The sequence below is a fragment of the Mchenga conophoros genome, linkage group LG7, assembly GCF_057382185.1.
Source record: "Mchenga conophoros isolate Kocher_MC1m ecotype Shallow Benthic linkage group LG7, M_conophoros_male_GT1.1, whole genome shotgun sequence".
In the NCBI taxonomy this organism is placed as follows: Eukaryota; Metazoa; Chordata; class Actinopteri; order Cichliformes; family Cichlidae; genus Mchenga; species Mchenga conophoros.
The window spans coordinates 68,761,420-68,789,333 of record NC_140532.1 but is presented as its reverse complement, the minus strand read 5'-3'; the positions used below and the strand labels follow the sequence as shown (position 1 = coordinate 68,789,333).

The 27,914-nt window shown below is 47.1% G+C and overlaps 1 protein-coding gene across 1 annotated transcript; it reads left to right on the top strand.

Moving 5' to 3' along the window:
* Positions 1–223: 223 nt before the first annotated feature.
* On the top strand, positions 224–27,812 carry lamb1a (laminin, beta 1a). Its single transcript, XM_085281065.1, has 33 exons — positions 224–549; positions 1,191–1,390; positions 2,907–3,045; positions 4,033–4,106; positions 4,923–5,111; positions 5,202–5,265; positions 5,353–5,555; positions 6,149–6,269; positions 6,361–6,549; positions 7,406–7,582; positions 7,755–7,867; positions 8,531–8,610; positions 8,703–8,838; positions 9,027–9,185; positions 9,384–9,511; positions 9,731–9,851; positions 9,999–10,200; positions 10,759–10,902; positions 11,008–11,239; positions 11,320–11,483; positions 16,019–16,243; positions 16,331–16,545; positions 16,711–16,807; positions 17,684–18,053; positions 21,729–21,913; positions 22,037–22,278; positions 22,394–22,603; positions 22,681–22,825; positions 24,014–24,221; positions 26,832–26,973; positions 27,068–27,244; positions 27,320–27,479; positions 27,557–27,812. The coding sequence occupies exons 1-33, from the start codon at positions 519–521 to the stop codon at positions 27,694–27,696; spliced, it is 5,382 nt and encodes a 1,793-aa protein (XP_085137191.1). The 5' UTR covers positions 224–518; the 3' UTR covers positions 27,697–27,812.
* The last annotated feature ends 102 nt before the right edge of the window (positions 27,813–27,914 follow it).

The window sequence follows — 27,914 nt, the reverse complement described above, 5'->3', positions numbered from 1 at the left end:
TTCAAGCGCGCGACACAGCCACAGGCGTTCAGGTGGGGGGTCCGAAACACACACCCAGCCCTGCCCCCTGATTTCAATCCCACCTGCAACAACAAAGAAAATACGTGTGTGCTTGAGAGAGAGAGAATTGGGGGCAGGGGTGAGGAATTTCTTTTGTCTGTGGACCTGAGAGGGAGGAGGGGGAGAGTGGGGGGGATTTACCGAGTTTAAGATGAAAAAAACTTTTTATATGTTTCAAACAGCTGCAGAGACACCAATCAATCAGTCAAATAACGGCAATTAACGATGAGGAGGGCTAACAGCTGTTTACTCTGTGTGTGTGTTGGAATCACTTTATTCTGCTCCAACAGTTTGAACTCTTTAGTTCTTGGTGTTTTTCTTGCTGCGAGCACAACCACGTTACTCCGGCCGGATGTTTTAATTTGAAAGTCAGCCGGTCTGTTCGGAGGAGGAGTTTGAGGGGAGCTAAGGAGGTCCGAGGAGGTCCGGGGGGTCTTCAGACTGTGAGGATTTGCAGCATGTTTCAGCTTCAGCTCGCGCTGCTGCTCGGTAAGTTAAATAAAGTTGAACTTTTCCAATTTCAAACTTTCCTTAAACACGTCAGGGTTTGATTTCAAACATCCAGAGTTGTATCTTCGTGTTTCTTTGTTGAAAATTACAAAATGCTGCTGCTTCCTCTCAGCCGCTCGTTTCATTCATGATGAAATAATCTAACATGAAAATAAGTGTTAGACACTTCGGGAAACTTTCAGAATAAAATGGGCTCGGAGGGCTTTTGTAATGAGTTCTAGTGGAATAATCTTTAGGAATTTGTCCACATGTTTGATGTGTAAAAGAATTCAGAAGCTGATGATCATGAAACTCAAAGCAAACGCACACATTTTGTCAATGTGTGATAAATAAAGTTTAGTTGAAATCTGTGCAGTTTGTTTGTAACATGTGACTTTAAACATGTTTGGTCCTCTCAGAGATCAGTTTAGTGATGATCAGTAATCTGCAGATAGTCACTCGTGAAGGTTTGACTCACTGATTTTTCTCTCCTCATGATGTCCTCCAGAATACAAGCCCAGGAGAAGCAGCTCTGAGTTTAGTTTCCAATCAGCTGCGCTTTGTCTCTTTAATCAATAAATGTGGGCGGGGCTTCGTTAATCCTGCGCTCAGATTTTTACCATTAAAGCTTTTTCTCTCAGGTCTGCAGGTGTTTACCTGTGCTCAGGAGGGTGGGGCCGCGGACGACATCAGCCAACCCGAGCTCAGTGATGTGTGCACTGAAGGCAGCTGTTACCCAGCAACAGGAGACCTTCTGATTGGCCGAGCCCATCAGTTGTCATCCACCTCCACCTGTGGAATGAACCGACCCGAACCATTCTGTATCGTCAGCCACCTGCAGGTAAATTTAATGGTTAACAAGATCATGACTGAAGGTCTCAGAGAGAAAAGTCCAGAGAGACCCAAGAAGAACACAACTGGGCACCAAACATCTTATAAAAGGAGGTAAAGGCAACACAGGGGGCAGCTGTGGTTAAAGGGGCACATCGCCCAGCAGACTCCGCCCCCAGGCTCGGCCTCTCCGTGCGCCTCCATGCTGCATGCCGGAGTGTACCAGTCTATTTAGCTCAACAATCAGGAACTCATCACTGCTTAGTCTTTAGCTTCTTTCAGAAATACTGAAAGTACTGTAACTTAAAAACTGAGACAAGTCGTTGGTGACCTCTGACCTCTAATAAGATCCTATATGAAGGATTCAGGATGAATTTTCCATCGAAGTCCAAAGAATGGGACATTTATGCTATGAGTGCTCAGGTAGTCTTCATACATGGATGAAGTGTAAGCGATCACTTCAGATGTCTTTATCGGATTAAACGTTAGGTGGTCTAATTAGGTCTGAGTATCGCTAAGAGTTCAGTGCAGCGCTTTTATCAGGGGCGTTTCAGTACCGGAGACGCAAGCGACGTTACCGGAGAATCCAGTATCATCAGACAAACTCAGCCATCCGGTTTAAACGACCTTCAGCTCAGTCCCACTCCGTGTGTGTGTTACAGTCTGAAGTGTTTCCTGTGCAAAATGAGCTCCCTATAAGGAAACCATGAGCGCTGGCTGCAGACAGATGTTTGTCCAGATGTTCCTGTGGAGAAAACACAGCAAACTCAAAGGTCACGCTGTTTTCATCCAATCAAAAGTCAATAAACCACACAGGCTGATTGTAAACATCAGGTTTTAATGTTTGAGGCAAATGTGTGTGGACATGTGTCATCCGTAGCTAATAACAGCGTGTTCGCTCCGAGTCGCCTACATTCTTCCGTCATGTGACTTTGATTATACATCCTCTAATTCCTTCCTTTCATTCAGTCCTTCGTCCCAGATCCTCGCTCTGTGGTTGCTGCTTGAACATCAAAACTATAAAATGTATTGGTTGTTTTTATAATTCTGTCCAGAGGCAGCAGAGAAACAGGGACGCTTCAGTTCTCAGTCAGACTTGATGTGTCTGTTAGTGCTCCTCTATGTAAGAGCGGCGTGCAGCTTTTTGTCTTGAGTGGCTAGTAACACTGTTTCACTGTAAAAGCCCTCATCTGCCCCCCTTTGTAACCTCTGCACTGCATCGCTCGGGTTTGGTTTCCCCCCTGAGAGAAGCTGAAACACGTTGGGCTGTCCGGGAATCAAGCAACTTTCTGACATCTCTTAATGACTGAGACGTTCCCGGAAGGAAGTTTTCCAAAGTTTTGTCACTAACTCTAAAAACAAAACCAGTGAGAAGCTTGCATTATTTCAGGTGAAGTCAGACTTTTCTTATGTGGGAAGTTTGTGGTCAGAAAGTTTCCTCTTATCTGCAGTAACTTACGGCACTGAGGAATCCGAGGAATTCACCTCCTGTTAACCTTTTCCTCCCCCTCTGTCTCATAAACCAGGAGGAGAAGAAGTGCTTTGTGTGCGACTCGTCAGAGCCCTACAACGAGCTGGCCAATCGCACCGACAGCCATCGCATCGAGAACGTCGTCACTACGTTTGCCCCAAACAGACTGAAGACCTGGTGGCAGACTGAGAATGGTGAGGAAGAACATTCAGAGAGGCCAAAGGTCAGACGTGTCGTTACAGGTTTAAAGACTGAGAGCTGCAGACAGGTTTTCACTGTCAGAAGAAAAGATGTTTGTGGCTAGGCTGTGTTTTATCACCCTCTATCCTCCACTCCTCCATGATTACAGGTTCTCAGGTTGTGGGGCGGGTCCCTGCTGGAGGCCATGTAGTTATTCCCAGGGGTGGGGGATGTTCAGCTTTAAAAAGCCCCGCAGTGAGGAGGCAAACAGCCGACCTGCCATTTGTCCAGGTTCATCAAACAGATAGTTTAGTTTTACTGCAGAACAAACCTCTTACAGGTTCATACAACACATTGTGCTCTTCACCACAAACCCAGTGTGGTAAAGTAACGCTAGCCAGGCAGCTTCATGTCTTTGTTAATTTTCCATTACTCGCTGTATCTGTAAGTCTGCGTTGATTGGCTGATGGTAGGTGCTGTGAGCTTGTATTGTTGCCTCGGCCGAGCTCTGCTGCCCAGATGAACTCGCTGTTCCCGTGATGAATCAGAATCAGAATACTTTATTGATCCCTGGGGGAAATTATTTTTTGTTACAGTGCTCCATTTTAAACCAACAAGAGCGAGTGCGTCTGCGCCGCGGTGTTTTGTGCAGAACCAGGTACTCGCTGCAGTGTTTGAGCTGTGGACTCCTTTATGGTGTCATCCTCTGACAGTGGGCATGTTAACACAGATGATCTGCTGTTACCTTTGGTCGTCACTCTTTGGAGTCCTGTTGTCCAATATAAAGCACCTTGAGGCGACTGTTGTTGTGATTTGGCGCTATATAAATACAACTGAATTGAACTGTTGGTTCTTGGACACAGATTTAGTTCTTTTCTCAGGTCCGATCATGTTAATGTGCAGCGACTGCAGCGTGTTGTTGATTTCTGGGCTCTTTAACCGATGTGGCGCACAGAGTCTGATCTACAGAGTGTTGGTAACTGATGATCTGTTGTCTGTAGGTGTGGAGAACGTCACCATCCAGCTCAACCTAGAGGCTGAGTTTCACTTCACGCATCTCATCATGACCTTCAAGGTGAGTTCTACACATGCAGCAGGGGATTCTGGGTAGTTGACAGGTGATTCTGGTCTCTATTAATCTGAAGAACCAGGTGCACACAGTGATTGAGGAGTTGTTGTGTATTGAAAGGACATAGCAAGTACTCCATAATGGGAAGGGTTACGACCAGGGCTGGACTGGTCGGGCATTACACAATGCAACTGTCTTCTCCCATACCTTTGCTGTGTGCTCACGTAGCTTGTAGAAAAAGTTTAGTGTGGAAGAAAGTGGAGCTGAAAGTCTGAGAAAACAATAAAATAATGAATTAAAGTGAAATTACTAACATGTTAGCTGCTGCACCGTGAACAGCAGTACCAGTAACAGCCAGTAACCAGACCTCACAATCACAGGAGGCTACAGCTGCACCAGCTGAGGAGAAGTGAGGAAGAGGAGGTGAACATGGTAAGAAAACAGATGGAGGGAATCGGGAAGACAGAGATTCAAGGATTCAGGCTGCTTTGACCATGAGTCACTACAAACAGCTTAAGTGTAGACTTTAATTATTGTCACATGCTGCAGTGCAACTAAGGACAACAACACCTGCACCAACCTGATTATGTATCAATAATCTGAAATCAAACAGAATGAAATGTTTGCATATGACGCCTCTGGTAGAGGACTGAGCTTGAAGGATAAATCCTGCCCACAGCGCCAGAGGGGAAATCTAATTGGGCTTTTGTCAGTGATCATGGTGCATAAACCAGATTTGTGCAGTCCAGCCCGGGTCTTCACCACGCCATCATCCTCACCACACGATCCTCAGTTTGCCCACTTTTGTTTTTATTTCCTCAGACCTTTCGACCTGCTGCCATGGTGATTGAGCGGTCAGCTGACTTCGGGAAGACGTGGCAGGTTTACCGTTACTTTGCTTATGACTGCGAGTCGTCCTTCCCGTCCGTTTACCGGGGTCCAATGAGAAAGGTTGACGATGTCATCTGTGACTCGCGTTACTCTGACATTGAGCCATCCACTGAAGGAGAGGTACATCTGCTGCTCCTGCTTCTGTGAATAATACTAACATCAGTATTATTCACACTGCTGCGGGTAATGCTGTTTGTTTTGTTTCCTCAGGTGATTTTCAGAGTTTTGGATCCAGCATTCAGGATCGATGACCCCTACAGTCCCCGAATCCAGAGTACGTCTCCTTCTCTGCGTCACGGAGACTGAATAAGCGTAGGGGTGTTAACCAGTTATTGATGAATTTTACTGGTTCTTTGTTTAGACATGCTGAAAATCACCAACTTGAGGGTGAAGTTCACCAAACTCCACACACTTGGAGACAACCTTCTGGACTCTCGTATGGAGATCAAAGAGAAGTACTACTACGCCATCTATGACATGGTGGTCCGAGGAAACTGCTTCTGCTACGGACACGCCTCTGAGTGCGCCCCCGTCGAGGGAGCTGGGCAGATAACAGAGGGCATGGTGAGGACAATTACGGACTGTATTTATATGGCCACGTTGCTATGACGACAGCCATGCGCATTAGGAGGTACCCGATTGTAACAGGAAGCCCAGTTGGTCTGAGTGGGTGCTAATGGGAAAGTGGCTCCAGGGAGCGTCACGCAGATACCTGCCAATTAGTGTCTGTAACATCCAATCAAATCAGGGACTCTAATTAGCTGAGGTGAGGCCTAGCAGACACCTAGCAGCTACGTCCACCTGTGAGTCAAAGAGGCCACGCCCCTAGTAATCAACACTTTAAGCTTAAAGCAGTTTAAACATGTGAGCAAACAGCATATCAAGTTGTAAACATGTTGACTTCTGCTGTGAAATTCAACATGGCAGTCTGTGGGGACCGAAGTGTAGGCTTTGTGCTTTGGCGTCGTTGTTCTTTCATAAGCAGCTGAGCCGGTGGTGAAAGTAAACCATCACCAGCGTAGAAAAATATAAAATCACACAGACACTGGAAGAAACGGTGCAACAGGCAACTGACTACATGTACAAAAAACCCCAAACCCAGCTTATGACCAGTAATGTAAGCGAACGCTGATTGATTATTTGTGACTGTGTTTCAGGTTCATGGTCACTGCTTATGTAACCACAACACTAAAGGTCTGAACTGTGAACAGTGCCAGGACTTCTACCACGACCTCCCCTGGAGACCCGCAGAGGGACGCAACACCAACGCCTGCAAGAGTGAGTCTGCACCGGTCCATACTGGGCAGGGCCCATAATCACTACTGGGAGTAGTTTAACTGTCCCCCTTCTTCTTCTGTGGTGTCCTCAGAGTGTAACTGTAACCAGCACTCGGACTCGTGTCACTTTGACGGGGCAGTCTTTGCGGCTTCGGGAAACGTGAGCGGAGGAGTTTGTGACGACTGTGAGCACAACACAGCTGGAAACAACTGTGAGCAGTGCAAACCGTTTTACTACCAGCATCCAGAGAGTGACATCAGAGACACCAACATCTGCCAGCGTGAGTTCATGGCCACTTTGACTCTTTTTTTTAGTGTCAGAGTTTGTAAACCGTTATTTTACTGGTGCCAGGCTAAAAGTTAAAAGCATCTACCCAAAACTTCCATCGAGGTTGTTTTTTATGGCTCTTTTGATCATCTTCTTTGTTCTTTGAGGACTTTTTGTCCTCAATCTTTGCTTTCACATCAACAAAGAATTGTTGGCTGTTTTCTGAGGAAGTTCACGTTTCATGATGACACAGGCAGACACGGATAGGAGGTTGTTTTGTCAACAGGAAGTAGATTAAAGGCTGGATCTCAGACTAAACATGGAGGTGGGTTTTTGATGTGACACATGAAGGTTTGTGGTTTCCCTCAGGCTCAGACCTGCCCTCCTCACAGAGGATCAGTTCAACTTAGCTCGCACATCCCTCTCTGAGGGCTGAATAAGCAGCACCTTCTGTTATTACTGCCACTGCATTTCTTTAAAGTAGCAAAGGATTGTGGGTGATGTGACTTCAACGTTGTAGAGAGTTAAAATGTGCTCCAGAGATCAAAGATGGAGGCGGGAGTTTAATTTCCAGGATAGAAATGAATCTTATTTTGGGTCAAAGTCAGAAACGTTCACGGTTTTTATGATGATGTCATTCCACGGCACTTATATGTCCATCATTTAACTTATTGAATTATAAAATGCTTCAACATATCAGAGAGGTGCCTGCGTCTGGGCTGGTGGTGGCGCTGTAGAGAAGCTCACAGTGTGTGAATCATGTCCTCACCTGTCTGTGGATCCGTGTCAGTCTCACACCTAAACACGCCCTGTTGGCAAAATTGCTCCTGTGGTTCTGGTTAAGCTGGCTAAACGTCCTGTTTCTGCAGCCTGTGACTGCGACCCCGTGGGCTCTCTGAACGGAGGACTCTGTGACGGCACGACGGACTTCCGAGCCGGGCTGATCGCCGGTCAGTGCCGCTGTAAAGCCAACGTGGAGGGAGAACGCTGCGAGCGCTGCAAGCCGGCGCATTTCGGGCTGAGCGATGAGCCTGAAGGCTGCAAAGGTACAAAACGTAACGAAACACCTGCAGGACCAGCTGATACCAGATTACTCCCACACAGACACCTCACGCTGTAAAGCACCTCGAGGGGGCGTGGCTGGGACTTAACATTGTTGTTATGAATGAAGCTGCGTTGCCTTGGTGATGTACTTTTGTGTGTTACTGTGTTGGACAGCGTGTACCTGCAGTCCTCTGGGAACTCTACCTGGAGGAAACCCCTGTGACAGAGAAACAGGAAGTTGTTTCTGCAAACGTCTGGTGACCGGGCGAGACTGTGACCAGTGTGTGGTGAGAAACCCATTCAGACCATTCATTCTGGTTAGACTGGAGTCAGACCAGCAGCAGAAGGAACATTCGTGTCGTCTCACACCTCACTCTCAGCTCCCGTCTCTGTAAGGCTGCGCTGTTTTCTGATTGGCTGGTTTTCACGAGTTGAATCTGTTGCAGGGGCAAACGGGATCTCTTCTAAAGAAAGATCCCGTTCACACTGCAGTGAGTGCGACAGGATGAAGAAGGACCAGTTCATATTAAACAAAGCTCCCAGTATGTCATACAGAGCTGCTCCAGTCCAGTTAGAGGATAACCAGTTCACACCAGCAACAAAAGTCTTTAAAGGCGGCTGGCTTTGGGAGGGACGTTTAATGCTGCAGAGCCTTTGTTGTGGAGCCACATTCATGCTCTCCATGAAGTCATCGGGTTAATGTTTGCTTTTGGCTCTCTGCTGTTAGTCAGCCTGAGCTTTGAGCTCTCAGACATTTACCCCGACGTAAACAGAAGACACATGTCAGGACGTGAGGCGCGCGCGCACACTCACGCACACACACACACACACACACACACACACACACACACACACTCTGTAAGATCAGTCTTGTTTAATGAGATTTATGCAAAACACACTATACATCACATTAGTGCAGAGAGATGACTGTAAACAGTGTGTGTGTCCAGCCTGAACACTGGGGTCTCAGTAACGACATGGACGGCTGCAGACCATGTGACTGCGACCTCGGAGGCGCCATCAACAATCAGTGAGTTAGGTATTATGTCACATTTGCTCCGTCGGGAGTTGAACCAACTATTTTATTTTGTTGTGATGTTTGTATTTCCTGTCTGCGTGCAGGTGTGATCACGTGACCGGTCAGTGCATCTGCAGAGATCACATGTTCAGCCGCCGCTGCGATCAGGTGGAGTCTGGATTCTACTTCATTGCTCTGGATCACTACACCTACGAGGCTGAGGATGCAAAGTTTGGACCTGTGAGTGTCCTTTCAGTGTCTGACCTTACTCTGGGTTACAGGGCGGCTGTTACAGGTGGACCTGCAGTCTGTGAGGATTAGTTTCTCCTCCTGCTGGCTCGCACATTTCATCTCCATGTCAGTTCAGCAGGATTATGTGAGGTGTTGAGGGTATTCATCAGCTTTGTGTCTGCATCTCATCTCTTTAGGGAGTGACGGTGGTCCAGAGGCCACACCCTCAGGACCGTAGTCCCACTTGGACAGGCATCGGGCTAGCCAACGTACCAGAGGGGGCCTTCTTGGAGTTCACTGTAGACAACGTCCCTCACTCAATGGAATATGACATCCTGATCCGCTACGAACCGCAGGTGTGAGTCTGCCATTGAACGTGTGCGTCGTCATGTCCCGAATCAGTGGGAGAATTTTGGCACTTATCTCGTTGTTGTAGCCTTTGTTGACCCGTGTACCTGCCTCATCTGTTAGCCTGAAAAAGAAGATAAACGTGCACGCGCCTGCTTATTTATGTGCATAGAGGTAACATCTCTGTGTGTCTGTCGGCTCTGCAGCTGCCGGACGTGTGGGAGGAGGTTCTGATGACGGTGATGAGACCCGGACCGATCCAGCCGGACAGCCGCTGCATCAACACGGTGCCCGACGACGACAACCAGATGATCTCGCTTCACCCAAGTTCACGGTCAGGAGAGAAGTTTCTAAATCATGACAAGTTTTCGACAAGAACCCGGTCGAAGTGTGAAATATAAGAGCACCGACTAGTTCCTGCAAGCCTTATCCCTTCTTCACCCAGCTGATCTCAGCCCATCATCCTGTCACGCTGACCCTCTGCGTGGCCTTTGTCTATCTGCTTATCTCGCCTTGCTGGGGTTTCAGTATCTAACCCGATCTCTCCCTACAGGTACGTGGTTCTTCCCAGACCGGTTTGTTTTGAATCAGGTCTGAACTACACCATCCGCCTCAGCCTGCCACTGTACGCTACCTTTGGGGATGTCCAGGTTCCATATACGCTGATCGACTCGGTGAGCGTGCTTAGATCTTCTACTTCAGGAAGTAGAGCGTGAAGTCAGTCAGTTTCTTCAGTGCAGACCAAAACCACATTCAGCCAGCCTGGTTACAGAAAGTGAAACATGCTCATTCCTGACCTGGTTATTTGGGATTTTTCTCAGATCGTGCTGATGCCTCACTGTAAGAACTTGGAGATATTCACAGGCTCAGAGGGCGGGGACTCGGGCGGGAATGTCGCCTGGGAGACTTTCCAGCGTTATCGGTGCTTGGAGAACAGCCAGAGTGTCGTCAAGACGCCGATAACTGACATCTGCAGAAACTTCATCTTCAGCATCTCCGCCATGTTGCACCAGGGAGCTAAAGGTAGCACAGCTTAGCACTGTGATTTCACTTTAATAACCTCGCTTCCTGGCTGGAGTTTAAAAGAAAAGGGCTGCTTGTGAGACACTCAGGGCTTAGAGCTCAGGGCAGTGTCTGTATTTATGGTGACTTTGGAGGGGTTGGGGTTTCCTCACGGAAACAAACCTCCCGGAAGAATCAGAGAGAGTCAGAAAGAGAAGGGGAAAATATTTCTGCTGTCCAACTCTGGACAGGAAGGACTCCAGGAAGGAGGAACCAGAATCAGATTCAGAGAACCTTCCAAACATTGAAGTTTAAAATCTGAAACAAAAACCTCTTCCTCATTCCAACGCCAACCTTTGATCCCTCACATCTTTATCCCCTTCCCCTCCTCCCCCGCTTCACGTTAATCTCTGTCACTCATCCTCTCACCATCGCCTTAGGCTTCACTTCCTCGACAGGACCCGGCAGGTTCCTCCTCCTCCTCCTCCGCATTCCTTGCGGTCATAAATCTATTGTCACTGAGGCTTTAGCGTCTTCTCGTTATTCTGATGTGTCTCCTTGTCTGATGCCATTTCCCAGAATGCCAGTGTGACCCTCAGGGCTCGCTCAGCACCGTGTGCGACCCCCACGGCGGGCAGTGTGAGTGCCGCCCCAACGTGGTCGGCAGGAACTGTGACAGGTGTTCTCCGTCCACGTTTCAGTTTGGACCCAACGGCTGCCGAGGTCAAAACCACCTCCATCTATAATCAATGAAAAATCTGTTTACAGTCAGCGCTGAAGCTTTACTGACGCTGACCTCTGTGTGACCTCGTCGTGCGTGTCTTTCAGCGTGTGGGTGCGACCCTCAGGGTTCTCTCAGTGTGTTCTGCGATCAGTTGACCGGACAGTGTTCCTGCGTTCCGGGTGCGTACGGTCGGCAGTGCGACCGCTGTCTGCCGGGTCACTGGGGTTTCCCTGCCTGCCGCCCTTGCTTCTGTAACGGTCACGCCGATGTCTGCGACCCCGACAGTGGCCACTGCATCGATTGCAGGGACCACACGACGGGACGCGCCTGCGACAGGTAACTTACCCACCGTCCGTCAGCCAATCGCCATTGGGTTTATTTAGCAGGATGATGCCATCGGTGCTCTTGTCTTTCAGATGTCTGGATGGTTACTATGGTGACCCAGCACTGGGGTCAGGTGACCACTGTCGTCCCTGCATGTGTCCCGACGGCCCCGGCAGCCCGCGGCAGTTTGCAGGAAGTTGTTACCGCAGCGATGACTCTCAGCAGGTCACCTGTGTCTGCAACACAGGATACAAAGGTGAAAACTTTATTTACACAGACGCTGACACAGAGGTAAGACCTCATCACAGATATTTAGATGCAGATGCTTTGTTGGTCGCAGCGTCAGTCCAGCTGCCATGTTGGTCTGGTTGAGGCGGGGATTCTGGTGCGCATCTGTTAAAATCATTGAAAAGCACGCCAACACAACAGCTGTTTCAGTCTACTGACGACAGCATCGGCAGTATTTCTGATACTTTATCATCAGTGTAAAATTCAATTCAATTCAATTTTATTTATATAGCGCCAAATCACAACAAAAGTCGCCTCAAGGCGCTTCATAGATACAGAGAAAAACCCTACAATCATATGACCCCCTATGAGCAGCACTTTGGCGACAGTGGGAAGGAAAAACTCCCTTTTAACAGGAAGAAACCTCCGGCAGAACCAGGCTCAGGGAGGGGCGGAGCCATCTGCTGTGATTGGTTGGGGTGAGAGAAGGAAGACAGGATAAAGACATGCTGTGGAAGAGAGACAGAGGTTAATAACAGATATGATTCAATGCAGAGAGGTCTGTTAACACATAGTGAGTGAGAAAGGTGACTGGAAAGGAAAAACTCAATGCATCATGGGAATCCCCCGGCAGCCTACATCTATTGCAGCATAACTAAGGGAGGATTCAGGGTCACCTGGTCCAGCCGTAACTATATGCTTTAGCAAAAAGGAAAGTTTGAAGCCTAATCTTGAAAGTAGAGATAGTGTCTGTCTCCTGAATCCAAACTGGAAGCTGGTTCCACAGAAGAGGGGCCTGAAAACTGAAGGCTCTGCCTCCCATTCTACTTTTAAATACTCTAGGAACAACAAGTAGGCCTGCAGAGCGAGAGCGAAGTGCTCTAATAGGGTGATATGGTACTACAAGGTCATTAAGATAAGATGGGGCCTGATTATTTAAGACCTTGTATGTGAGGAGCAGGATTTTGAATTCTGGATTTAACAGGAAGCCAAAACAGGAGAAATCTGCTCTCTCTTTCTAGTCCCTGTCAGGACTCTTGCTGCAGCATTTTGGATCAGCTGAAGGCTTTTCAGTGAGTTTTTTGGACATCCTGATAATAATGAATTACAGTCGTCCAGCCTGGAAGTAATAAATGCATGAACTAGTTTTTCAGCGTCACTCTGAGACAGGATATTTCTAATTTTAGAGATGTTGCACAAATGGAAGAACGCAGTCTTACATATTTGTTTAATATGTGCGTTGAAGGACATGTCCTGGTCAAAAATGACTCCAAGGTTCCTCACAGCGTTACTGGAGGCCAAGGTAATGCCATCCAGAGGAAGAATCTGGTTAGATACCATATTTCTAAGATTTTCAGGGCCGAGTACAATAACCTCAGTTTGATCTGAATTAAGAAGCAGAAAGTTAGCGGCCATCCAGGTCTTTATGTCTTTAAGACATTCCTGCAGTTTAACTCATTGGTGTGTGTTATCTGGCTTCATGGACAGATAGAGCTGGGTGTCATCTGCATAGCAGTGTAAATGTATGCTATGTCTTCTAATGATGCTGCCTAAGGGAAGCATGTATAATGTAAACAGAATTGGGCCTAGCACTGAACCCTGTGGAACTCCATAATTAACCTCAGTGTGTGAAGAGGACTCTCCATTTACATGCACAAACTGGAGTCTATTAGATAGATATGATACAAACCACTGCAGCACAGTACCTGTAATACCTACAGCATGTTCTAATCGCTCTAATAGGATATTATGGTCGACAGTATCGAACGCTGCACTGAGGTCTAGCAGGACAAGCACAGAGATGAGTCCACTGTCAGAGGCCATAAGAAGATCATTTGTAACCTTCACTAAAGCTGTTTCTGTGCTGTGCTGAGCTCTGAAACCTGACTGAAACTCTTCAAATAAACCATTCCTCTGCAGATGATCTGTTAGCTGTTTGACAACTACTCTTTCAAGGATGTTTGATATGAAAGGAAGGTTGGAGATTGGCCTATAATTAGCTAAGACTGCTGGGTCTAGAAATGCTTTTTGAGTAAAGGTTTAACTACAGCCAGCTTGAAGGCCTGTGGTACATAGCTGATCATTAGAGATAGGTTGATCATATTTAAGATCGAAGAATTAATTAATGGCAGGACTTCTTTGAGCAGTTTTGTAGGAATGCTACAGTATCCAGAGTCGTACGTAGTGAGGAGGTGAAATTATTAACAAGATAATCGACCTCTGTTGGAGTAGCGTTCCGATAGCTGCTCTGCTCTGTGTTGGTACAGGGCATTGGAGATGATAACAGTGGGTGGATTATATTCTTAAACTTAGTTACAGCACTTTCAGAAAGACATCTACTTTGATAAAGTCTACTCTCCACCGCTGTGTAATCAATTATTGTAAATGTAAATGTTATCAGGAAATGATCAGACAGGAGAGGGTTTTCAGGAAACACTGTTCAGGTTCGATGCCATATGTTAAAACAAGATCTAGAGTGTGATTAAAGTGGTGGGTGGGCTGGGGTGGACAATGTTAAGCATCAGGCTTTCAAATGAATTAAAAATCTGTCTTGGTCTTTCATTAATTAATAGGCTGGTGTGAAAAATTGCTGCCACACCTCCCCCTCGGCCTGTGCTTCGAGATTTCTGGTAGTTAGAATGACTCGGGGGTGTTGATTCATTTAAACTAACATAATCATCCTGCTGCAACCAGGTTTCTGTGAGGCAGAGTAAATCGATTTGTTGATCAATTATTAAGTCATGTACTAACAGAGACTTGGAGGAGAGAGACCTAATATTTAATAATCCACATTTCACTGTTTTACTCTTTGGTTCAGATGTGGATACTGTATTGTTCTTTCTTTGTGATTGTTTATGTTTAAGTTGTTTGTTGCTGGTTTTTAGTTTGTTTTTTGTCTGTTTGGGAGCTGACACAGTCTCTATGGAGATGGGTTTTTGGGGGGGTAGCAGGAGGAGAGAAGCTGCAGAGAGGCATGTAAGACTGCAACTCTGCTTCCTGGTCCCAACTCTGGATAGTCATATTTTGGGGGGTTTAATAAATTTGTCCATATTTCTAGAAATGAGAGCTGCTCCATCCAAAGTGGGATGGATGCCGTCTCTCCTAACAAGACCAGGTTTCCTCCAGAAGGTTTGCCAATTATCTATGAAGCCCACATCGTTTCTGGGACACCACTCAGACAGCCAGCGATTTAAGGAGAACATGCGGCTAAACATGTCACTCCTGGTCTGATTGGGGAGGGGACCAGAGAAAACTACAGAGTCCGACATTGTTTTGGCAAAGTTGCACACCGATTCAATATTGATTTTAGTGACCTCCGATTGGCGTAACCGGGTGTCATTACTGCCGACGTGAATTATGATTTTACTGAATTTACGTTTACCCTTAGCCAGCAGTTTTTCCTTCAATGTCGCCTGCTCTGGCCCCTGGAAGACAATTGACTATGGTTGCCGGTGTCTCTAGCTTCACATGTCTGAGAACAGAATCACCAATTACCAGAGTTTGACCCCCGGCAGGTGCGTCGCCGAGTGGGGAAAAACGGTTAGACACATGAACGGCTTGGTGGTGTACCTGGGGCTTCTGTTTAGGACTATGTTCCTCCTCACAGTCACCCAGCCACCCTCTTTCCCCAGCTGCTTGGGGTCTGCCGGGGAACAGCTAGCGGGGCCTACGCTATCTTCGGCTGCACCAGCTACAGGGGCCTGGCTAGCTACGGGTGAATGAAGGGTGCGAAGCCGAGTCTCCAATTCAGTAATCCTGGCCTCCAGAGCTGCAAATATGCTACATTTGTTACAGATATCATTACTGCTAAAGGAGGCCGAGGAGTAACTATTTTAAATGGTAAATGGTCTGTATTTGTATAGCGCTTTACATATCCAGTCATCCACCCATTCACACACTGGTGATGGCAGCTACATTGTAGCCACAGCCACCCTGGGGCGCACTGACAGAGGCGAGGCTGCCGGACACTGGCGCCACCGGGCCCTCTGACCACCACCAGTAGGCAACGGGTGAAGTGTCTTGCCCAAGGACACAACGACCGAGACTGTCCAAGCCGGGGCTCGAACCGGCAACCTTCTGATTACAAGACGAGCTGCCAACTCTTGAACCACGATCGCCCCCATTAATACCACATATATGTTATTGAAAGCACAGTACATATTTTAGCACAAACATGTCTTAACAGCCGGGGTTCCCTTAAATAAGCATGAATCTCTGGCTGCTGATTGGCTGTTAAGTTTAAAACTGTATTTAAACAAAGTCAAACCTGAGGATGAAGCTCGATGTGAGGCATGTTGTTGGTTCAGGTGATGATGTCACACCTGAGGAATGATCACCTGTTGGTCATAAATGGTGTCTAGCTCTCACCTGGGGTGGCTGTAGCTGAGGAGCAGGTCACCTGGTCTCACTCAGAGTGTGGTGGTTCGATCGCTTGCTGCTCCAGCCTGCCTCCCAAATATCCGTGGGCTAACCCCATGTTGCTCTGCGATGCGTCCAGTATGAATTGGCGTGTGATTGTTATGCTCCCTGTCTTTATAAGAACCATTTACTTGTCCTCTGCAGGTACTCGCTGTGACGAGTGCTCGCCTGCTTACTATGGAAACCCCGAGGAGGCGGGTGGGCAGTGTCAGCCGTGTCAGTGCAACAACAACATTGATATGCTGGACCCCGAATCGTGCGATGCCCGGACCGGTGAGTGTCTGCGCTGCCTGTACCACAGCGAGGGTGCCGCCTGCGAGAGCTGCACGCTGGGTTACTATGGCAATGCCCTACTCCAGGACTGCAGGAGTAAGTATGCTGGGGTTACCATGGTAACCACATTCACAGAATCAGGCGAACGATCGTCGCTGAACCTTGACGGTTGTGTACCCGCAGAGTGCGTTTGTAACCGGCTTGGCAGCGTTCCCTCCAGCTGCCCGTCCTCTGACTGTCACTGTGACCGCAGCAGTGGTCAGTGTCACTGTCTACCCAATGTGGTCGGCCAGCATTGCGACCGCTGCGCACCTGACACCTGGAATATGGCGACGGGCACCGGTTGTCAGACCTGCGACTGCGACCCCAAACACTCATACGGGACATCCTGCAATGAGGTGAGCAGCCCCTGGCGATTAACGGACCGAAAGTCCTCGAGGTGAAAACAAATGTTGTATTTCATTAAAGGTTTGTTGTGTGAGCTTTATAACCGCAGATCTGATGGAATTGTACTTCTGTGCTCCGTCAGACCACACGTCTGACTGTAGTTTATTTGTTCACAGATCAGCGGTCAGTGTTCCTGTCACACCGGCTTCGGAGGAAGAATGTGCAGCGAGTGTAAAGAACTGTTCTGGGGAGACCCTGAGATCAAATGTCACGGTAGGCTTGCCATGCCATGTGCTCGTGAGACGGCGTGATAGATGTGATGGTGTAATAAAAAATAAAGCGGACTCTTTTGAGTTGTCAGTGAAGCTCTGAGACCTGGAACAGAGTCCCGATCTGTCAGGCCCCAGGTCAGAATCCGGTTCAGAGTTTCGGTGCAGAGTCTGGGACTTGTTTCTGACTGAGATCAAACTGCAGACGCTTTTATTGTGGGATCCTTTCAGCTCCCAGCATCCTCGGCTGCTGCAGCTCAAATTAAACCCAGATGTTTTGAGGCCCAGCTTCCACAGAGATGGGACCGGTCTGTCCGTCTCAGCCTCCAGAAGTCCACAAAGACGCTTTGTTCAGTAAAGCTGAAGGTCAGGAGGAGGAGGTCTTACAGAAACAAGGAGAAGAGAGGAAGAAAAGCAGAACTGAGACAGCAGCCTGGAGGAACACAATCAGTCCCTTTGTTTGTTTGTTTTTTATCAGTTCACATGAGAGAGTAGCGCCCTCTGCTGGAGATGAATTAAACAGCAGTGTAGACATTATGTTTCCTTCAGGTTCTTGAACTCGTCTCCTGTCAGAGCCGTCGGGCAGAGCTCCACATCACTCATCCAGACTAACCCTAAACCCTGTGACTCTCTGGCCTTTGAGGGCGTGCCTGGTCAGAGTGAATCAAATTTAAAAAAACAAACATTAGCCTGAATTTGTTGTTCCTGCAGCAGAATAAAGCTTCAGATGTTTGATTGGAGCCAAATGCTAAACACATGTTCTTAATGTGCAAACAGGAAGTCACTGAAACTGTGTTGGAGTCAAGTGTGTTTTTGTACTTGAGTGCATCTCCTGTAGTTGACCCGGCAGACTCATTGGTTATTGTTCTCGTCTCCTCAGCCTGTGACTGTGACCCTCGTGGGATCTCCGAGCAGCAGTGCAACAAAGTCAGCGGTCACTGCATGTGCGTGGAGGGTGTGTCCGGGCCGCGCTGCGACACTTGCGCTCGCGGATTCTCAGGAACTTTCCCCAACTGCAGCCGCTGTCACCAGTGCTTCGCCGAGTGGGACAACATCGTTGGCCAGCTGACCAATCAGACACACCGCCTGGTCAACAAGGTAAACGCCCTCAAAGCTAGCGGCGTCAACGGGCCGTACAGGAAGTCCATTGAAAGCATGGAGAGGAGCGTTGCCGACATCCAGACCATCCTAGATGGGAATCCGGCATCACAACCGCTAACGGAGATCCAGGAGCTGCTGCAGGAGGCCAGGTGGGATTGCATTTATTCTGATTAATCTGTTTCTCTCAGACTCAGTCACCAAAAAGGTCAGGAACACCTTCTCTAAGTGCAGTCTGACAAATTTACACCAGAAAAACAGATACGCTGTTCGAGTGTCTGTCGACCACTCTGATGATCTCTGACCGTGCTGATGAGACCTGAACATCAGCAGAGGTGATACAGGTACAGACAATCTGTACTTAAGTAGAAGTACAAATACTACTGTTAAAAAATACTGCAGTAAAAGGTGAAGTACTGTTTACCCTCCTTATTGTTGTCTGTTTTCATGATTTCAGACATCGCAGCTGGAATTCAATCAGTTTTCTTCTCTGACGTGAGCTAATAATCGGCTATGTACCACAGGCCTTCAAGCTGGCTGCAGTTAAACCTTTACTCAAAAAGCATCTCTAGACCCAGCAGTCTTAGCTAATTATAGGCCAATCTCCAACCTTCCTTTATATCAAACATCCTTGAAAGAGTAGTTGTCAAACAGCTAACAGATCATCTGCAGAGGTTTATTTGAAGAGTTTCAGTCAGGTTTCAGAGCTCATCACAGAAACAGCTTTAGTGAAGGTTACAAATGATCTTGTCTCACTTATATTTCCTCTGTATAACTGAGACATGGTTAAGGGCCGGTGAGTCCAGCGCTTTCACAGATCTCTTACCGGAGGACAGCTGCTTTTTAAACTCTCCTCGAATATCAGGCAGAGGACGACTAGCGGTTGATTTTAAGAAGCAGTATAAATGTAAACCACGGTCCTCATCAACATCACCTAGTAGCTTTGAACTGAGTGTGTTTGAGCTAGGTCGCTCTCACACAGTGCTCTGTGTCGTGGTTTACAGACCCCCAAATACAATCAAGACTTCTTAAACGACTTTTCTGATCTGTTGGCTGAAATTATGCCAAAATATGATCGTGTCTTTATTGGTGGGGACTTATTCACGTGTGCTGCCCCGACAAGCCAAAGGCAAAGGACTTTTTAAATCTACTCTTGATCTTGTGCAACCTGTGTCTGTGCCTACACAAAAATATGGGCACACGTTGGGTCTTGTTTTAACTCAGGATTTACCTGTCTCTAACCTCTAGAGGTTTGTGACATTGTATGGTCGCATCATAAGCCTGTCTTGTTTGAGGTTTCCCTTCCTTGTACCAAAGTTAATCCTCCTCCTGTTGTTGCTCGGTGCTGTCGTATTTTGAACCCTTCCTCTGGTTTTACTCAGTCTGCCAAACCGTTTTAGATTCAGTGGCCCCCTTTAAGCTTAGGCAAGTTAAAGCCAAATCTGAACCCTGGCTGAATGAAGTGTAGGAGAGCTGAACGTAAATGGGAGGAGGATAAACTTCAGGTGTCGTACCAAATATTACATAATTACTGGAATTCGTATCAGAAACATTTTGCTGCTATTATTCAGGCAAACTGCCGTAAGCCTCGTGCTTTATTTAAGACTATTGACAGGGTCCTTCATGCTCCACAGACGGTTGGTGTCGAGTCCTCTCAGGAAATTTGTGAAAACTTCCTGCACTTCTTTATTGATAAAGTGCTATCTGCGCAGACTTCCCGGTCCGTTCTCAACCCTTCTGTCCTTAGCTCTGCTGTCTTTGACAGGTTTGAGCCCGTTTCTCACCTGAAGCCCTAAATTACTTCTCAGTAGACCCTTTGCTCAGGTGTCTTGATGAAATAAGGGCCTGCATGGCTTTGAACTTTGTACATTTTAATGAGCAGAAAACAGAAGTGATGAGGCCACTACTATAGATCTTGGTTCGCTGGCACAGTCTGTTAAACCAGTCATCACTAATCTGGGAGTTAAAATGGAGGCAGATCTTAAACTTGAAAGCCAGCTCAGAGCTGTTGTAAGATATAACTTTTTTCATTTGAGGCAATTAGCTAAAGTAAGGCCCATCTTATCGAAACGGCTTTGTGAGACAGTAGTCCACGCCTTTGTTACTTCTAGGCTGGATTATTGTAACACACTTTATTGTGGGGTTAGCGATGCATCCATTAGGCGTCTGCAGGTTGTGCAAAATGCTGCAGCACGTCTTTTGACTGGGACAAAAACGTCTGTGCACATTACCCCCATTTTAATTTCACTCCACTGGCTACCTGTACATTTTAGGACTGTTTTTAAATCCCCCCACCTGTTGGGTAACAGGCATCTCTGAAAACATTAGAGCACGTTTGGAAATATGTGATGTCTTGATGAACCGAGCAGGTATTTGAAGTTCACACAGAAACATTCTCACACGAAAATATCTTAAAAGTTTATTTTGTGACCCAGAAAGAGTAATATTTCAAACTCCGCCACGCTGTGTTCCTCCGCCACTGCCTGGTTTGAGTTTTGGACAAAATGCATTCTGGGATATTGCATTTCGTCATTTCGAGCTGATTGGAGACCAGAACAGCCAATCAGATTTTTTTGCACAAATATAACGGTGTAGAGAAAGAGTTGAGCAGAAATGTTGAGAGCGCGAGCAACACATTGCGAACAAGTGCAAACGCAAAAACTGAGCGAGAGGGGCTGTTGTGTGTGTGTGTGGATAACAGCAAACACTGAAATACAGTTTTTGCACGCAGCAATGAATTTTGTTCATTCAAATTTAGCTTTTCTTCGCTCAAAATAAATTTCTCCTCAAAATGCAACACTTGCACCTGCAAACTTTTTTTACGTGCGCTCAGAATAGCGGCACAAAAATAACGCCATATGCATGAAGTGTGATTTTTATCGTGGTGAAAGCAAAACTAAGACGACATTTACGTGAAGCGTAGTTTGGATCTTCTTTTGCTGCTGGTTCGGTCAATATTGTTCGGAGAGAGATCAAACCTGCAGCTTCTGAATCGAGCGCAAAAAGGGCGTGAACACAAAGCGCTGAGCCGCCAAAACATCAGAATCGGCCAGCTGTCGGCTTTCAGCCTGACCGTGTCCGTGCCGTCGGGTGAGAAAGCCGACAGCTCGCTGATTCTGATGCGTCGACGGGTCCGAGCTTTGTGTCTGTTCTCATTTACTGTTTTAGCTGTTTGGTGGTTGTTGAAATTTTGTGAGGTTTAATTCGAGATTCTGGCGTTTCGAGCAAAATAAATTAATATTTAAAAATTGATTCAGGATTTTAATGAATCGATATCACGTTATCCAAGCCAGAATCGATTTTAATCGAATAATCCACCCCTAGTGGAAGCCTATCCTTTTCCAGATTAAAAGTGAAATAATCTAGAATATTGTGTCAATTAAATTAGGTTAATATTTCAAAATATAACAAAACCTTTTTTACAAGCCAGTAAAAATATAGATGGGCCATTAGGTCATAAGAACTCTTAATTTGGGCGAATCCTCACCACCTCTCATTTAAACTACATATGTGCTCTCAATCTCATCTCCTTAAAGCTTGGGTTCTCTAAGTGTGGCCTGCGGGTCGTTAGTGGCCCGTTCAAACATTGTTTTTGGCCTGTGGACTTTGAGAACTCCTGCCAGCAGAGGGTGAGAGTCTGCTGAGCTGGTAAAGGCGTGTGGCGATCTCCGGTTAGCACTTCATCAGAGTGTTTTGGTGTTTTATGAGGAATCATTAATCTTGGTGGTCCAAAGATCCAAAGGCCGTTTGCTGAGAACACTTTTGTTGCAAGAACTCTGAGCACTAAAGCAGCTCATGCTAACCTCGGACCCGTGTTTGTCCCTCAGTGACCTGATGGGAGCCCTGAGCCACACATTGAACCTTACTGAACAGACTCTGGTCCAGGTGGAGGACTTGGACTCTGCTGCAGGAACTAAACTGGACACTGTGATGTCAGAGGCACAGAAACTGGAGGGGACAGTCCAGGAGCTCCTGGACCAGGTCGAGTTCATCAAGAACTCCGACATCAGAGGTAAAGGGTTAAAGGTCACAGGGAAACTAGGTGGGCCAAGGAGTACTAAAATAGGTAGTACAGGGATTTCAGAATTTAAATAAAGTTGCCTTCAGCTAATTTTGACTTTCTGTGTGTTGCTAGGTGCCACAGACAGCATCACTAAGTACTTCCTGCAGTCCCAGGAGGCCGAGGCCCGAGCTAACGCCTCCACCATCGACAGCGGTAGCCCGGTCGAAGCCTCTGCTGCTCTACGGCAGCTCACAGAAGACAAACTGAACCAGACCCGAGAGAAGTTCATGAAGAGACAGTCTGAGCATGCTCAAAAACTGGATGACCTGGCAGGAGAACTGCAGAGTCTGGACCTAGCAGAGCTCAGCAGCAAGGTGGGAGAGCGGCACAGGTCAGGTTGTCAGAGTTCGGTGTATTACAAACACAAACGTTTGTTAGTTTCAGTATAAACGCATGAACACTGAGTGTTGTCTGTCCTGGTTCTGCCAGACCTGTGGCAGTCCACCTTTGGGTCAAGACGCATGCGGGTCTTCTTCCTGCGGTGGTCTGGGCTGCGTGAATCCCGAGGGCAGGGCCAGGTGTGGAGGAGAAGGCTGTAGTGGTGCGGTAGCAACGGCCAACAGTGTCCTGAGGAAGGCTCGGGACTCTGAACAGGAAATTGTCCATGCCATGGAGGAAGTGGAGAAGCTGTCTAAGATGGTGGGTGTGAGCCCTGCTGCTCCGTGTTCACTCCAGGTGAACTGTGCTGGGTTTTCTCACCTGAGTTTTGTCCTCAGGTGTCAGAAGCAAAGCTACAGGCGGACAAGGCCAGGCTGAGTGCTCAGAACGTCCTGATGAAGACCAACAGGACCAAACAGAAAGTTGACCAGAGCAACGAAGAGCTGCGCAGCCTCATCAGACACATCAGAGACTTCCTCACCCGTATGTGTCACTTCCTGTTTGGTTCAAATGCCTCCGTAGTTACGGTTACATCAGTTTTCCCTGAGACAATCAGGAGAGATCATTGGAAGGAAGTGAAACTGATTCATTGACATAAAGACTTCAGTTAAGGTATTTAGCGATTAGGTTCTGATGACCCATTGAAGCAGAGTTGCATGCAAGCTGTGACAGGGACCCCGTAGAGTCTAGACATCGGTGGTGGAGATGAAGATGGAGGCTTGGATGGAGCCTGAGCAACATGGGAGAGGGTTAGGGGGGTGAGTTGCACAAAGGTGCACTGAGACTGAAAGTAGAGTCCAGGCTGATTAGACTGCAGATGATTGGACTAGAGCGGTAACGTTGTGTCACTGTGAGAAAGTGATGTAATCGTAGATGAACCACCAAACAGCTGGACAGCAAACAGATGTGTGACTACAGATCTTCCTTATTGAACTTAACTATAAGCTTCTTTTTATGAACGCCATGTCTGATGGTGACCATTATGCTCCCCGCCCTCTTCTCCTGAATGGAACGCGTTTTTATTTCAGGAAAAACTAAATCAGTCTTAAACTGCTTTCATTTCAAAAGCAAAGATCACATTTCATGTGGAACAAACAGCCCTCTTACATAATATTAGCAGGCTTCTTACAGCCTGCTCAACCGTCACATGACATTACGGGAAAAAAATCAATCCAGGTTATAGCCGACACCTGGATCCAAAGCTGCTTCTAGTGCATGATACAACCAAAACTCCCTAGCTGATGGAAAAGCAAATCAATGTTGAGTTTTGTTCTTGTATTTCTGCAGGTCTCATAGATCCTGTTTAACAAACATGAACTCAGAAGCTCTCTGTCTGTCTGTGCAGCAGCATTAAAGGATCCTAGATCGTGTAGTGTACATGAAATCATCAGAAACTAAGCCATCTACTCTTGTGTGTCTGGGACACTCTCAGAGGCCGACGCGCTCACAGACTCGTTCCTTCGTGTCATCTGCTGCGTACGGCACATTAAAGAAACCGCTAACGAGCTGAAATTATTTCTGAAAACTGGTTTCTGGTAACTTGACAAGCTTTCAGACACGGTTGGATAGACTGAGAATAATTTCGGGTATTTATTTTCATTGATCGGAGATTAAAAGTTCTTTTTAAAGAGGCTGGCTGCAGATAAACTGACTGCATTTGTGGCACTTCAGAGGACGCTGCAGATCTTGAGAGCATTGAACTTGTGGCAAACGAGGTTCTGGACATGCAGATGCCAACCACGCCGGCTCAGCTGCAGAACCTGACCGACGAGATCCGGCAGAAAGTGGGAGAACTGGGACATGTGGAAAACATCCTGCAGGAAAGTGCCGACGACATCCAGAGGGCCGACAAGCTGCTGGACGAGGCTCGCCGAGCCAGGTGAGATTTACCTGTCCATCAGTAATGTTTGCCTGGTTTGCTTTAGCTTCAGGGGATGATATCTTACAAGTTCTCCAGACGGAAATCTGTCTTTCTTTCAGAAGGGATGAATGCTGTTGCAGCTCAACAGGATGCTTTTGGTAGCCAGTAATAAGCTTCTGTCTGATATCTGAATTCATTCGTTCATAGTTTGTCTTCCTGGCACGGACCCAGCCTTTAAGTATACTCCACAAACTGATCCTGTTCTTGAATATCTTACCCATTTTGCTCTCTTCTGTGACAACTTGGATCTTCTTCCAGACCTCTGCAAATCAGTTGCATATCGGAAAAACTCGTGCTTGCGTACACTTGTTTCAAATTATTGTCTTGAAATATGCTGTTATTTTCTGTTTGTTTTTGGTAGTGTTTGCATGTAACCCATTCGTGTCTGTGATGAGTGAATGGATGAACCTTCTGCCCACAGCTGTACGCGTTTCTCTGCTCACACACAGCTACATTTGCTTTCCTTCCTTTAACCAGCGGCTTCTGAGATGAAGAATCTCTTCTGTGTCAATGCCCTGAGTGGGCACGTGTAAGAGTGGCCGAGCTGGGTTCAAGCCAGGAGACCCTGTGAGGCAGCGGTGCTAACCACTGAGCTACTTCACTGTGGCCAGTTTGGATTCAGGAGACAGACACTAGCTCAAGATTAGGCTTCAAACTTTCCTTTTTGCTAAAGCATATAGTTAGGGCTGGACCAGGTGACCCTGAATCCTCCCTTAGTTATGCTGCAATAGACGTAGGCTGCCGGGGATTCCCATGATGCATTGAGTTTTTCCTTTCCAGTCACCTTTCTCACTCACTATGTATTACTAGACCTCTCTGCATTGAATCATATCTGTTATTAACCTCTGTCTCTCTTCCACAGCATGTCTTTATCCTGTCTTCCTTCTCTCACCCCAACCAATCACAGCAGATGGCCCCGCCCCTCCCTGAGCCTGGTTCTGCTGGAGGTTTCTTCCTGTTAAAAGGGAGTTTTTCCTTCCCACTGTTGCCAAAGTGCGTCTCATAGGGGGTCATATGATTGTAGGGTTTTTCTCTGTATCTATGAAGCGCCTTGAGGCGACTTTTGTGATTTGGCGCTATATAAATAAAATTGAATTGAATTGGCTGCATTTAGCTACGTGCAGTGAATTAAAGCGACCCTGCCTACCTTCCTGTCCTGTCGGCCATGATCAGAGAGCTCCGGCTGCCTTTTTGTCAGAGTTTCTCAAAGTTTTAACAGCTGGTACAATGAATTAATGATTAATAAATATTGATAGCAGCACAGTTTGTCTTATCAATACTGCTGTACTTACTAACAGGTCAAATTTATTGATTAAAAGACCTGAACGTAGGGATGGGAATGGAGGAGAACTGGTTCCCAGTAGTCCAATTCCTTGTTCCTATCGATCACGCTTATCGGGTCTTGCAACCTCGCTACAATCAGCTGATTTCAGTTTGTGTGTCAGAGGAAAATAGTGGTGCCGTCTCCAGTGGAGACATGACTTTTATTTTTATTGCATTAAAGGATGAGAGCACGATGGTACAGTGGAGACTGCTCCAGGACAGAAACGGCTCCATTATGATGCTAACAGACTTCGGCTCTTTGCACAGACAGCATGCTAACTCTAAGCTAGCCAAGAACCCAGAATGATGCTAAAGCTGAGTGTGTGCAGACCTCAGCACCCAGAGCCTGGACTTCAACAGGGAACAAACTGTTGAGCAGTCAGGCTGCAGCCTCTGTCTGTTCATGCTTCTACAGTAGAATCACCATGACGACCGCTGTGTTCATACCTGAACACTAAGAGAAAGATGATGTGTGTCCTCATCAGGACAGGCTTTGTGTCTGTGTGGGGCTGAAGCCTCAGGTTTATAGTGTTAAATGATGAGTTTCAGTTTATTTTACGGAGAAACTTGAAAATAATGTAACAAATTTCTTTCTCCTGGGTGTAACTAAGTAACGTACTGCATTACTTTAAAGAAAAGTGTTCTGTGTAATATGTGCAATAATTACTTTGTTGAGTAACAGCGCTGATCACAACAAACACCTCCAACATGCACAAACATGTGGGGCGATCGTGGCTCAAGAGTTGGCAGTTCGTCTTCTAATTGGAAGGTTGCCGGTTCGAGCCCCGGCTTGGACAGTCTCGGTCGTTGTGTCCTTGGGCGAGACACTTCACCCGTTGCCTACTGGTGGTGGTCAGAGGGCCCGGTGGCGCCAGTGTCCGGCAGCCTCGCCTCTGTCAGTGCGCCCCAGGGTGGCTGTGGCTACAATGTAGCTGCCATCACCTGTGTGTGAATGGGTGGATGAATGTTGTGTAAAGCGCTTTGGTGTCCTTAGGGACTAGTAAAGCACTATACAAATGCAGGCAGTGTATGTGACCACAGATCACAGTGAATGTCCATGAGTGTAATGTCTTTGAGATGGTGGAGCCAATGAAAATCAATAGGAATCTTATCTATTCGATTCCTAATCGAATAGATAAGTGATTTTGATAATGGAACTGGAATCACTAAATTCAGATTCCCTGACCTACCTGAAAGTTTCACCTGTCCACTGAACCTGATCAGCTGTCTTCCTGCATTCCTCAGCGAGGAGGCGCGTGATGTCAGAGACTCTGTGGAGAAAGTGAAGCGAGCACTGGAAGAAGCTCAGAGAGCTCAGACGGCTGCCAGCAGTGCTATCCAGCAGGCCACGGCCAACATCCACAACACCAGCCACCTGTTGTCCTCGGTGAGTCTCACGGTTACTGCCTGTTGACTCTGCACACGGCTATTTCCTATCAGAAACATGCAGGTAACATGTCAAATGCCCGTGTTGTGTTCAGGTGGAGTCGGAGACGGCAGATGCTGAGTTAAAGCTTTCAAATGCCACCCAGAGGCTGCAGAAGCTCGAACAGGATGTGACGCTGCTGAAGGACAAAGCTGTGAACGTTACTCTTAGTGCCAAACTGACCAATCAGGAATCAGTGAGCGTCAGAAGCACGGCAGAGGAGCTGAAGAAGGTGAGCTCACCTGTGTGATCATTAGAGGCTTTCAGGTTGGTCTGTTTCCTTTGTAAAATTAGGTGTTTGTGTTAGGAGCTGGACGGCGAGCTGAAGGAGAAGTATGCCACCGTGGAGCAGCTTATTGGTCAGAAGACGGGAGGCATGGTTGACGCCAAGAAGAGGGCACAGTCACTTCAGCAGGAAGCCAAAGAGCTGCTGCTGCAGGCCAGTGACAAGCTGCAGCTGCTGAAAGGTGACACCACACTGTACAGAAAATGTTTCAAGCTGAGCAGGCGGGACATCCCTTCATGTATGCTCTTCCCATTTCAGATTTGGAGAAGTCTTATGAAGACAACGAGCGCGCTCTGGAGCAGAAGGCAGAGCAGCTGGTGGAGCTGGAGGCAGCAGTGAAGGGGCTGCTGCAGGAGATCAGCCACAAGGTGACCGTCTACAGCACCTGTGTGTTTTAGGATCGAAGGTGACCGAACGTCTCGAAGACAAGAACTGCTCCACTTGTATTTTCTTCTATAGTTTTTACTTCCATGTTTAATCCTCGTGTTAATCTCAATAAAAAGATCAAATCAGACTCAGTTTGCTGCTCATTTATTTCGACAGGTAATTTTACCTGATTGTCACCAGCAGTCGGTAAAACTGAACTCCTGGTTAAATATATAATTCTGCATATTTC

Bases quoted from the DNA above. Each gene is read 5' to 3' on its own strand.
- lamb1a (XM_085281065.1), top strand. From the start codon at position 519: ATGTTTCAGCTTCAGCTCGCGCTGCTGCTCG. The intron at 22,826-24,013 runs GTATGTGTCACT...GTGGCACTTCAG, and splicing joins CATCAGAGACTTCCTCACCC to AGGACGCTGCAGATCTTGAG. The intron at 26,974-27,067 runs GTGAGTCTCACG...TGTTGTGTTCAG, and splicing joins CCAGCCACCTGTTGTCCTCG to GTGGAGTCGGAGACGGCAGA.